This window comes from Amphiura filiformis, chromosome 1 (assembly GCF_039555335.1).
Source record: "Amphiura filiformis chromosome 1, Afil_fr2py, whole genome shotgun sequence".
Lineage (NCBI taxonomy): Eukaryota > Metazoa > Echinodermata > Ophiuroidea > Amphilepidida > Amphiuridae > Amphiura > Amphiura filiformis.
The window spans coordinates 44,981,333-44,993,676 of NC_092628.1; the positions used below are offsets into that span (position 1 = coordinate 44,981,333).

At 41.8% G+C, this 12,344-nt stretch overlaps 2 protein-coding genes across 2 annotated transcripts; both read left to right on the top strand.

Annotated features, from left to right (window-relative positions):
- The first annotated feature begins 31 nt into the window (after positions 1-31).
- Positions 32-11,976, top strand: LOC140147555 (uncharacterized). Its single transcript, XM_072169338.1, has 5 exons — positions 32-176; positions 6,158-6,384; positions 6,921-7,139; positions 8,832-9,455; positions 10,649-11,976. Exons 2-5 carry the CDS (start codon positions 6,158-6,160, stop codon positions 11,856-11,858), a joined length of 2,280 nt encoding a protein of 759 aa, XP_072025439.1. The 5' UTR covers positions 32-176; the 3' UTR covers positions 11,859-11,976.
- LOC140160811 (uncharacterized) lies at positions 1,602-2,783 on the top strand. Its single transcript, XM_072184124.1, has 2 exons — positions 1,602-2,094; positions 2,287-2,783. The coding sequence occupies exons 1-2, from the start codon at positions 1,602-1,604 to the stop codon at positions 2,781-2,783; spliced, it is 990 nt and encodes a 329-aa protein (XP_072040225.1).
- Positions 11,977-12,344: the final 368 nt, after the last annotated feature.

Genomic DNA, 12,344 nt, shown 5'->3' on the forward strand with positions numbered 1-12,344 from the left:
GGTCTCGTAAAAGATATTTGGAGATTGTAACCCACAATGCACTGCAGCAAAATAAAATGGCAGCCTCCACAAAGTGAAAAAGAGCACGCTATTTTTAGCTTTGATTTAACCATCTTAATCATGGTGTTGTTGTGAAGCGATCCTATTTATACACTGCACATACATTGAAGTCAAAGGTACCATTGCTTTAAATTATTATTTAGCAAAGTAAAGTCACAAAGTAGCCCATAAGCTTTAAGCTAAACGTAAAAATTGACATGCATCAGTGCATGCAATGATGCAAATGATAACAAATGCATGAAATTATGAATGAATAAATAAATAAATAAATGTCACATGTGTCATTTTAGTGCCGTACTATTACGCTGCCTTTCGTATTCGCCGAGGAGGACAATTGCGACCTCCACGTTTGTTTACAAACAGAGAGGTAGACAAAGGGTAGACTGCGGAACTCACATCTTCAATTGATAGTCAATAATTTGGTTGTTACATGATCATGACTATCATTGATTTGAAGACTGAGTTCTTATAATGTAGCCCGAGGTACTCACATCAAATGTGAAGACTTATCCAGGTATCTCAGATCATGATATTGTATTATGTGATATCAATATTTCACCATCTGTTAAACGTAAACCACCCAGTCCCAGACAAATTTTTCAATACCAGAAATCAGATGTAGATTCTCTGAAGGAGTCACTATCATCAGAAGTGCATTCTTTTTTGAGTAATCAACCTGAAAGTTGTTCTGTGGAGGAAAACTGGCAGAGTTTCAAGTCTTTAGTTCACACACATATGGAGAAGTTTATTCCCTACAAAATGTCAAAAGGCAAACAAGCTCACCCATGGATTAGTCCATTCATTGTTCGCCAAATGAGGAAAAGAGACAAATTATACCAGAGGGCTAAAAGAGCAAGTCCTACAACAAAAGTCAAACTTATAAACGCCTACAAAAAACAAAGGAACAAAGTTACAGAACTCATACGAGAGAGTCATGAAAATTACAAGACCGAAGTCATTGGTCCTAGCTTGGAATCAAACCCAAAAAAGTTTTGGAATTACATCCGCTCGCTGAGGAGAGAATCCTTGGGAATTCCACCGCAGGTTGTCAACAACAAGTTCTACTCCACTGACAAAGGCATTGCTGAAGCTTTAAATCAGCAATTTACTTCTGTTTTCACCAAGGAGAATGTTGATCAGCTACCAGACAAGGGTATCTCTCCTTTTGAGGATATTCCTGACCTCCACATTGATCTGGCAGGAGTGGTAAAACAACTTGGCCAACTTAACACCAGTAAGGCGAGCGGCCCTGACAACATACCCGCTAGATTCCTTCATGATTATGCAACCTAACTGGGTCCATTTCTTCATTTTATTTTTCAACAGTCTTTTGACACTGGCACACTTCCTAACGATTGGAAAAAGGCTCTGGTTACCGGCATATATAAAAAGGGTTCAAAATCTTCACCCGAAAACTACCGCCCGGTTAGTCTCACATGTCTAACTTGCAAGATCATGGAGCACATCGTCTTATCGCATACAGCAAAACATCTGGCTAGAAACAACATCATAATCGATGAGCAACATGGGTTTCGCAGATGATGTCATGTGAGACCCAACTGATCCAGGCTACACAGGACTGGTCGGAAGTGCTAAACCGTGGAGGGCAGACGGATGTCTTGCTATTAGACTTTAGCAAGGCATTCGACAAGGTACCACATCTGCGCCTTGCTGCCAAGCTCAACTACTATGGCATTAGAGGGAAGATGTTAAGTTGGATTCAAGACTTCCTTGTAGGGCGAGACCAATGCGTCGTTGTTAATGGCACGCACTCTAAGTGGTCACCAGTGACATCGGGAGTACCTCAGGGCTCGGTCCTCGGTCCCACCCTCTTCTTGTTATACATAAATGACATAGTTAGTGACATCAGTTGCACCCTGCGGCTTTTCGCAGATGACAGCATCCTGTATAAAGAAATAACATGTGCCGATGATTATAATCTCCTTCAAGAAGATCTGAACAAGGTGTTTAGATGGGCCGACCAGTGGCAGATGTGTTTTAATGCTGGGAAGTGTGAAGCTCTATCCATCACCCGTAAAACAAAACCATTCAATTACACCTATGAGGTTGACTGGCAACGCATCCAGAAATCATCTAAGCATAAATACCTTGGCCACTATCACCAACCAACTGGATTGGAAAGACCATGTTCAAAATGTCACTGCTAGCGCATACGAAGCACCTTAGGAGTCCTTAGACGTAATCTTTCATCTTGTCCATCTCAAGTCAAAAGTAGAGCATACCAGGCATTGGTACGACCAAAGTTGAGTACGCCTACCTGCGTGGAGCCCGTCGTCAAACAGCAGGTGAACGCATTGGAGGCAGTGCAGCGTCAAGCAGCTAGATTTGTTTACAACAACTATGAAAGACAGGCTAGTGTTACACAGATGCTGCAACGCCTTGAGTGGGACTCCCTAGCTACCAGACGCCTGCTCAACCAGAATACAATGTTCTTCAAGATACATCATGGGCTGGTTAATATTCCTTTCCCCTCGACGGTACTACCATCTGTTCGTCAGGGTAGAGCATCCAACATCTATAGCTACCAGGCCATACAACCGAGGGTCAACACCTACCGCTACTCCTTCTTCGTTCGTACAATACCAGTTTGGAACAGATTGCCATCTCCAGTCGTATCATGTTTGACAGTTAGCCATTTCCAGGCCCTGGCGTTACCACTTCTCCGGGATATGGCTACTACACCAACCCACCAATCCTTGTAGTCTTCGGGGCTTCGCCCCTTTTTACTCGCACTTTTGTTGATGTTTTTCTGAGCACCGAATTTGGCACGTATGCACAGCACAGCTCTCCTAGGAAAAGCCTCGCTTAACAGGAGTTCATCACTCAAGACTCAAGACCTCCGTCACTACGATTTCCACTGGCACTGCCCTTCTCCGTACGAAGGTCTGAGACTCGAGCATATCTGGTCCAGGGTACACACAAAATACCACTTTTTCTCATAAATACCACTTCCTAACATTCCTCACGTGAAGATGAGACTTAAACAAAACATATTTGGTGCATGTTCGTAAATTTTGAGCACATTTGAGGATGTAAAAGACCGGGCTTGTGCCCGGGGGTCACTCCCATTGTGACCTGTACACCTTCCGCGATAATGAAAACGCGTAAAAAGGGTTGTTTTTCGTGGGTAGGCACGATACGCGCATATCGCATTTAGGGTGTCAAAAACATGAAAAATTGGAAAAAGGGTAGCAAAATTGCAATTTCTAAATACGCGGAAATGAAATTTAGGGTATGAAATTTGATGTTACGAATGAAATCCCTGTTTAGGGTGTCGTTTTAGCCAAGAGTTAAATACTTGTTTAGGGTGCTTTTCAAAAGTTGATTATCGCGGATGGTGTACCGGCCACAATGGGAGTGACCCCCCCGGGGGCTTGTGACTGATATCGTCGCCGTGTTTTGAATTCTTCCTATAAATAGATGCCGTCAGTGTGACGTCATCACCGCGACGTGACTTCACAGTGCCCCGTTTTTACCCACGTATGGCATTCATGGCCCTACTGAGGAAGGAACAGGGCCATGATGTTTTGGGCTACTTACAATGATACATCTTCCGAGGTGCAGTTTCAGATAATAGCTCGGGATTATTGGGGCAGCAAAGGTTATCTTTTGAATTCTTTCATGACCACTGAAGCATAGTCACGCCTGTTAAGGACACTCGGCGTGAATTGAAAGACCATGTCACTCGCCACAAAAGAATGTCAAAGGTCATAAAACACCAATTTGGTGTCTTTCCGCTCCTCGAAATATGATGCTTAAGGTCTAGGACTAGACAAAGGGCCTGTCAAAACTGTTCCGCTTACAAGTCCAAATACTCAAGTATCAAAAGGATGATCCACATTAATAAATTGATTCACGCAACATGAATAGGGGATTAAAAAGCTGTGAAGTAGGACCATGTGCTCAGCCCTCAAATTAACCCACGGCACCCAAGGCATTTTACCGTGGGTGCCCATCCCCACTGCCGTAATGCCCTCAAAATATGTCCTTTACCCAAGGCAGTCACTTGCAGTGCCCTCTAATGAAGTTGCCGTCCGGTGCCCCAGCCCTGCCTCTTCATTATAAAATCATCTATCTATGTTTGTGTGTGTTTTCTTCACTTTTGAAAAATTGCCTTGGTGCCCTTCTCAAATTTTCAACAGTTGCCATGATGCCCTCTTGAAATATTGCAAACTGCCGTGCTGCCTTGCCTTTTCAGTGAAAATCCAAGGCAATTTTTAACTTGCCCTGAAAAAGTTGCCGTGCCCCTTCAGATCCTTGATTCGAGGGCTGCATGTGCTTCTTTTGTTCAATTTGGCATCAAGATTTCGAATGGAAACAGTTCAGACACAGAACACGATCTGCAGAAATTAGTATTTTGTTCTGGGTCTGAATATTCGGACTAATGTGTCATGATGTTTTATACTAGCGTGGGATTTATATTTATCATAATGAATTAAAGTTAATTTTTTCTTCCGTGGTCGAGGCATGCGCTGGTGATCCGCGATCGCGTAGAAGTAGTGAGCTTTCTTTCTTCCCCTTATTATAATGCGCCGATGAAAAAGGGAAAAGGCTCGCCTCATAAGCTCATAACTATATACAAAGAAACTCACAAGTTTACACCATCTAACATCAATCATCACCTGACCAAGAACACTACAGCCAGACGCACTACTCGTCAAACTCATGAACTTACTGTAATGTCATATGTCCCAACAAAGATTGCTATAAATTCTCACTTTCTCCACGGACAATACCAAAATGGAACTCGCTGCCATCTACCACCCATGCACCAACACAGCTCCTGATGTGGCCTCTTTCAAGAACTTGATTGGCGGTACGGAAATTGAAAGTGAGAAGAAAATTTAAGTTATCAAGCGAATCAATGCATGATCTGTATGCTGATAGCCACACCAGGCGTTTTGTGCAGTAGCAGACAAGATAAGACAAGACAAGACCAATCATCAGGGCATAAAACATGTAAAATAAGGATTCGGAAGGGCACCCATTTCAATAGTCCGAGGTACTCACACCTCCGTCACTACAATTTCCACTGTCCTTCTCCGTACGAAGGTCTGAGATGTCTACCTTAAACCTTTCCAGGGTACACATAACATACCACCTTTTCTTTAATATAAATACTACTTCCTACCATTCCTCACGTGAAGATGAGACTTAAACAAAACATATTTGGTGCATGTTCAAATTTTGAGCACATTTGAGGATGTAAAAGACCATTTCCGCAAACTAGCGACTTGGGTTGATTCTTTATATGTATGGTAATGCTGGCATGTATGGCAATGTGGGGCCAGCCAAGTTTGCAAACATAAATGAAAGCAATATTTATGAATATTCAGAACTGGATTCAAAGTCATTTTCTAGGCATATAGGCTATATGTGTGACAAGAAGTATCAAATCATTACGTATGAAGTAAAATTTCCATGCCGGTATTATAATACATTAATTAAAAAAAAATTTTAGGGTACTCAAGCCGGCAGGTATCTTCGCGCGAATCGATTCATGTATTTGTGTCAAATTTGAGGCCCTGTAGTCAAAGCCAGGTGAATGTACAATGTACTTTCTGGTATTTGGCATTGCAGGCCGATTAGAGCATATAAAACACTTTAATTTCGCGGCATCTTAATTTCGCGAATTGCCAATAAGCCACATTATAAGAAAATAGAAGCTTAAAATACACTGTATTCCATGACAAAGGTTCCGAATTCATCACCTCAATTTGCACGGCAATTTCTCTTGTTTTGGGGTAGAATTTTCATCTTACCTTAGTCAAATTTGGCACCAGTTACAAATGTATTTTTACAGATGTAATTTCGTGGCAATTTAATTTCGCGAATCGAAGGTGCTCGCGAAATTTAATTGCTCGCGAAATTAAATTGTTTTACAGTAATTAAACGAGCAAGGTACACCAACTTGATGTGGGGAAACAAGTAAAATACAGACTAGACAATATGCAAGGGGGGAACAGCAAATGTAAGCATTAGAAGTAGGTAAAGTTCGATAGCCAAAAATTACCAGTTACACTCATGATGTTTTACTTTTACCTTTGTGTGATTCTGTTATTTTTTGAAATTTAAGATGTGTGCGTATCAAGAATCGAGGCGACCCATCGTGATGTATGAAGATGATGATCCCAATCCACCTGCTCCTAGAAGATTACTAGATCCTATAGATGATCCTTACCAAAGAGACTACAGAGATCCATACCCTGATGATTACAGGCCACCTCCCAGAAGAGATTACCCACCGTATGATGAGGAGCAACGCGAGAAGGAATATTACAGGGAGGAGGAGGAGTACGATAGGTACATAGACTAAGCAGGCCAAAATTAGTACAAAATACACATTTTCGTTGGTATTGTGGGCATTAAGAGTTCTCATTTTGGTAATACATCTTCAATTACCGGTACATATGTACATTTTACAGGAAACTCAAATTATCATCCGACATAATTTTATTTTGCAGTCGGTGGGGGGAATACTCAAGTTTGGTTAGGTAGGGTGTGCCCATCAATATACCAATTTTTCAAACAATTTTTGACCAAATTTAACCCAAATTGTCTTAGTTTTTACAACTTTCCCCCCAACTTTTGGGCAAATTTAAATTTGAAAAAGGACAGGGACCAAAACTGACGTAAAAAAGGGGGTCATGGATATACCAAAAGGCCGAAAATTCCACCCATGTTTGCGGCATGTCCCATATGGTCATTTGTATGGGGCATTTAAGTTCTAACTAAATTTGTTTCTGTTTCAAAAATAATTAATTCCTATGCATAATTAGAGCAATCCTTCAATTTATTGTCTTTTTAAAATTGGATCTAATTCTTTTTAATTTCATCAGATATCCTGCCCCTCCAAGGGAACCGGGACCACCAGATGATTATCGAGATTCAAGATATGAACAACCTCGATCTCCAGCAGAGTACGATAGATATCCTCCTCCTCTACTGGGCCATGACCATGAAAGATACGAGGAACCACGGCAAGAAGCCGACTATGGAAGGGAGGAAGCATATTATGATAATGGTGCACCACGACGTAGACCTCCTCCCCCTGACAGGTAAGGGAACAGACCAAAAGTTCACTGAAGCCCCTATCATAATACTAATTACAGGGTGTCCGTCTGTCCGCACACGGAGCGATATCTTGTGCGCGTAGATCGCTATCGCTGAGTACCAACAGGCATTCTTGCGGAGTACCAACGGGAACAGTGCGTGCATCGGAAAGCATTGCAGCTTGACTAACAGGTGCATCTATCGGAACAGGTGCATATATATCGACCAATATTTTCAACCCATATTTCAATACGGAACAGGTGCATATTATTTCAATAGAACAGGACTATTTCTGGGGTATTTTCTGGGTCAATAAATATCAGTTATTGTAAGGCCTATAACCCGTTATATTAGGCCGTATTGCGTTCACATTTCTGGGGGTTTTGCTACTATTGCCGCATAATAGTTAGTGTTACCTTCCCAACACTATATTATGCCTGTACCCATTTATACACCTGGGTGGAGAGTCTGGACATGATAGCACCAATGCTGGGGTTCGAACCTGCAGCATTCCGATTAAGAGTCTGAGTTGGTTAGTCCACCATGGCCTCTATTGTTTGCTAGATCGAATAGCAGGTTCAGGAGATGTTGGTGCTGTGCATGACCTCATGTCAATGGGATCGGAGTCGGACGTTTCGGACTATCCGGTAGACAATAATTTATCACCAGCATCTGCTGAACCTATCAGGTTTGTCGACGAGAAGTTATCACAACTCCAACATTTGCTGAACATGCTAGTCGATCTATCAAAAACCTTGTAGGCAAGAGCAAAATTGTGCAGTGTTGAAGTGAAAACTCAATCGATGTTCACGTTCATTATCAGTAATATGCAATCTTCAATGAATTAGATCAAGAACTTTTTTGATTTACAAATTTCAGATAGTTTAAGGGAGTACTACACCCCTGCCCAAATTTGTGCCTATTTTTGCATTTTTCTCAAAAATTATAGCGCATTGGTGACAAGTAAGATATGTATATTATATGGGGCAAGGACTACAACTACTGCACTGGATATTTTATTTTAACACAGACAACAGTTGTGGAGTTACAATCAAAAATGAGGAAAACCAATATTTGATCAATAAATCAATAACTACTTGCCTTGAGTTGCTGAATTTTCAGTGCAGTAGTTGTAGTCCTTGCCCCTATAATATACATATCTTACTTGTGATCAATGCGCTATAGATTTTGAGAAAAATGCAAAAATAGGCACAAAATTGGCCAGGGGTGTACATGTAGTACCCCCTTAACAGGCCGCATGCAGTATTATTACTAACTTTTAGTTTTATATATTCACAAAAGTCTCTTATTTTGTAAGAAAAGACTTTGTGGGCATCATTGGGGGCCACAGGTGGGCCACCTTATTATTAAAATATTGATATCAATCTGCATCTTATGAGCCCTGCCATTTTGATTCAAACACAATTATTTTTTTTGAAAATAATTTTTTGTGTATGAGTAAACATTAAAAACTTTTGCCAAATTCATGGTTCCTAGTTGTGTGTCTAGATTCAGATTCTATTATTAAGGCCATAGGCCTATATGGTATACTAAAGGGTCACCACTCACCATGTTTACAGTATTTGAAGAGAAAAGTCAACTCTTTTAATGTTCTAGACCTGTATCTTAGCTCTAAAATAATTGATATTCTCTTAAGACAAGTTTTTTATGTGAAATTTATCATTCTCATCTAACAGGTTTGGGGGACAGAACAGGTACAAATTGGACAGACGTTATCCTCCCGAGTCTCAATACAGCGCAGATAGAGGCACCGAAGAGATACAGTACAGGGATACAGAATCAAGAGTTGGAGGTTTTAGAGATGATGAACAAATTGGGCCAAATTCAAAAGGGTACTTGTTGGACGATCCAGCACAAAGCCATAAACATTTTGAACAAAAAGATTTCTCGCGTCCCGAGCCTAAGCCGCTGATGGGCACAACAGGGGATGGCCTCCTGCGGACTCCTCTCCGTAAAGACACCAAGAAGCCCCCGAGTCTGTTGGACCTACCTGATATGAGGCCTAAGAACCTGAAACTTGCAAGTGAGAGTGATTTAATAGACGTGAGAGATGAAAGAGAATACCATCAGAAGAGATATCCATCCTCGGAAGTAAGATGGGACGCCCCTAATGAGAGATTTACTTCAGATAGAAGGATGGATGTTGGACTTGATGGACCACCCCATAAAAAGCGTGCCCTTGAATACGCTCCTGCACATTCAGAGCTGAAAGATGTCGGGAGAAGAGATGAGAGCCTGCTTGCTTCCAGACCAGACAATACAGCGTATATGTACAAGTTGGAAGAAGCAGAAAAGGACAAGTAAGTTGGTGTTGGGTGTGAAAAAGTTATTGTGAAGTGTATTTAACCCAGGATTGAGGTGATAAATGCCAAGTCTTAGCACAGGGAAAGACCACTCATTGGTCATATGCACTATTATGCAAGGGTAGGATTTCACTTCAAAGCATTAGAATCAATGTTGATTACATTATACAAGGCTCCTGCTGGACGCGAATTCTTGGGGACGCATTTTCGTATTGCTGGACGACAATGTTCAACAAATTTCATCAACCCGTTGCATCCATTCGGACGCAAGTTGATTCAGCCCAAAAATGAGTGATTATAAACTACCAACTTCATCATCATAAAAATCGCGAAAATTACGTTGACTTATCACTCCTAATTATCCTAATAGAGCTTAATTAATATTCATAACCAATGGACCAATCAGTAAACGAGTTATTGACCTTTCACATTTAACCACTCCCATTTTGCAACACTTCCGGGTCACCAGTCAATGAATGAAAATTCTTACGGCAGCGAGACGTGATAAGCTTTTGCTCAAACACAAGAGCAAAAATACAACTTTCTAAACTATCGTACATTGTCAGCAAGTTTGCATTCACGTAATTTGTTATTGACAATAATATTTACATAAATCTTTAAAATCTCATCAGGAATCTGAAAGGAAAAAGTCAAATTTTTGCATCAAACTGCGATGTAATGCGATGCAATATCGGCAATCGTGGGCTTTGTAAAATTGTATTCCCTGTTGCCCAACACATTAACATACATGTACGGACACACAAAAATGTTTGTGGGACGCACATTTCCCGACCAGGTTTTACAGTTGTGCGTCCGATCGGACGCAGAGTTTTTGAAGGCTAGTTATAGCGGGAGCCTTGATTACATACTTACATATACATATACATACATACAAGGGCTTTTATATAGCGTAATTTTAAAAGTGATCTTTAAAAAAGCTACCACTACCAAGAAAACAAGAACAAAAAAATATGCAAAAGCAGCAACATCAACAATGGTTAAAAGATTGGGTTTCAGGCTATGTTTAAAAGTACCAACTGTGGTAGAAGACCTATGGATGATCTTGAGTCTAAAAACACTGAATGATCTCTCGCCTATTGCAGTTCAAAAAAAGTATGTATTAACATATTAAGAGATATAAATAAAGAAAAACAAATGATCGTAAAATTTGTAAATATTTTTCCTCACAGGTGGTCAAACTTATCAATGACTAAACAACAACCAAAACCACAGCCGCAACCGTTATTAGCAGCACCCCAGCAACAGCAGCGGCAACAACCGTTATTAGCAGCACCACAACAACAGCAGCGGCAACAACCGCTATTAGCAGCACCACAACAACAGCAACGGCAACAAGCATTATTAGCAACACCACAACAACAGCAGCAACAGCCATTATTAGCAACACCACAACCACAACAACTGCAGCATCAACAAAAGCAAGATTACCACCAATCCACACCAGCAACAAGTAGCGCACCACAACGAAACCAGTCTGTAGCCAGCATACTAGAAAAGGTTGCAACTGCAGCAAAGAAGGCACAGAGCTCAAGGATTGGTGGTATGGTGGGACAACAACTGGCAAGCTCTGTCATTAAAAGTATAACAAATGCACCATGGAATGCAAACAGTGCTGAACTTGGCATGTCTGTGGGTATCGTTACATCAGTGGCCACATCTACTCCTCTAGCAGCTCCCACAGTCACTACTCCTGCTCAGGTCCCTCCTCCTCTTATGGCTACTCTTGTCCGTATGCCCGTAGCAGCCCCTGTACACGTCCCTGCACCTGTGCCAGCTCCTGTACAAGCCCCTGCCCCTGTGCCAGCTCCTTCTGCAACTCATGTAACTCCATTATTCGCATCATATCACTCGGCAACAAGCAGTTCACAAACTCCAGTATTGCCACTGATGGGTCAGACTCAAAGACCTGTTTTGCTAGGACAACAAAATGTAGCACTTATCAACCCTGCATCTTCAAGTTACAGTATCTATGCCATGCAATCCTCTATCCCTACCCCTATTTCTGCTCCATCAGCGCCACAACCAGTACCACCACCATTACCACTTTCAGTGCCACCTCCAGTCCCTCCTCCTCCTTCCATTCTTGCAGTGGCATCTGTAGCTCCGGTCCCTTTGATTGCCCCTCCAGTGAGCGTGCCACCTGCTTTGACTTGCAAAGCCACCGCTACGTCTTCGAACTTAACGATATCGTACCCTACCGCGTACTCCCGGATCCCAACGGAAAGCGACACGGCATCGGGCTTCGCGCTATCAAGTACTACCATGGCTGCTGCGAGTAAATCTAAGCATCTCAACGATGCGCCAAAAGGCATGGATGGAAAAACAGATGCCGAAGAATATCTTCAAGGAGGTCAGACGTCAAGAGGCTTTGAAGCGTGAACGTCTCAAGCAGCGAGAGGACCGTCTCAGGCAGGGAATTGTTAAGCGTCAAGATGTCAAGCGTCAAGATGTCAAGCGTCAAGATGTCAAGCGTCAAGATGTCAAGCAGCGAGGTGTTGCCGCGAGTAGTGCCAAAGGTCAAAGTCAGCCACCCTCACTTTTTGCACTACAGTTTGATGATAAAAGCATTCCACAGCATATTCAGGACAGTGTTGAGGACAAAAAGGAAGAGTCGGGAGCGAGACTCGGTAATCCCTATAAAATCAATTATGCAATTGAACGTAAAAAAGAGAAAATGTTGCAGTTGTTTTATCCAAAGGAAGCACGTGGAATAGTACAGGAGGAATCGATACCTTTCCTCGAAGAAGAGAAACCCGTAACTAGCAGAGGTGGGCAAAGGACATCACTGCTTGACACACAAAAAGAGGATCTGAAGCCATATATTCCAAAACAATCTCATCAAAATGTGAAAGCGAAATCCAAGCC

What these genes read in the sequence shown, in the direction of transcription:
- LOC140147555 (XM_072169338.1), top strand. Translation starts at nt 6,158, where the DNA reads ATGTGTGCGTATCAAGAATCGAGGCGACCCATCGTGATGTATGAAGAT. An exon ending in GAGGAGGAGGAGTACGATAG is followed by an intron (nt 6,385 to 6,920) that starts GTACATAGACTA and finishes TAATTTCATCAG; the next exon opens with ATATCCTGCCCCTCCAAGGG. An exon ending in GAAGAAGCAGAAAAGGACAA is followed by an intron (nt 9,456 to 10,648) that starts GTAAGTTGGTGT and finishes TTTTCCTCACAG; the next exon opens with GTGGTCAAACTTATCAATGA.
- LOC140160811 (XM_072184124.1), top strand. Translation starts at nt 1,602, where the DNA reads ATGTCATGTGAGACCCAACTGATCCAGGCTACACAGGACTGGTCGGAA. An exon ending in TGAAGCTCTATCCATCACCC is followed by an intron (nt 2,095 to 2,286) that starts GTAAAACAAAAC and finishes GTCCATCTCAAG; the next exon opens with TCAAAAGTAGAGCATACCAG.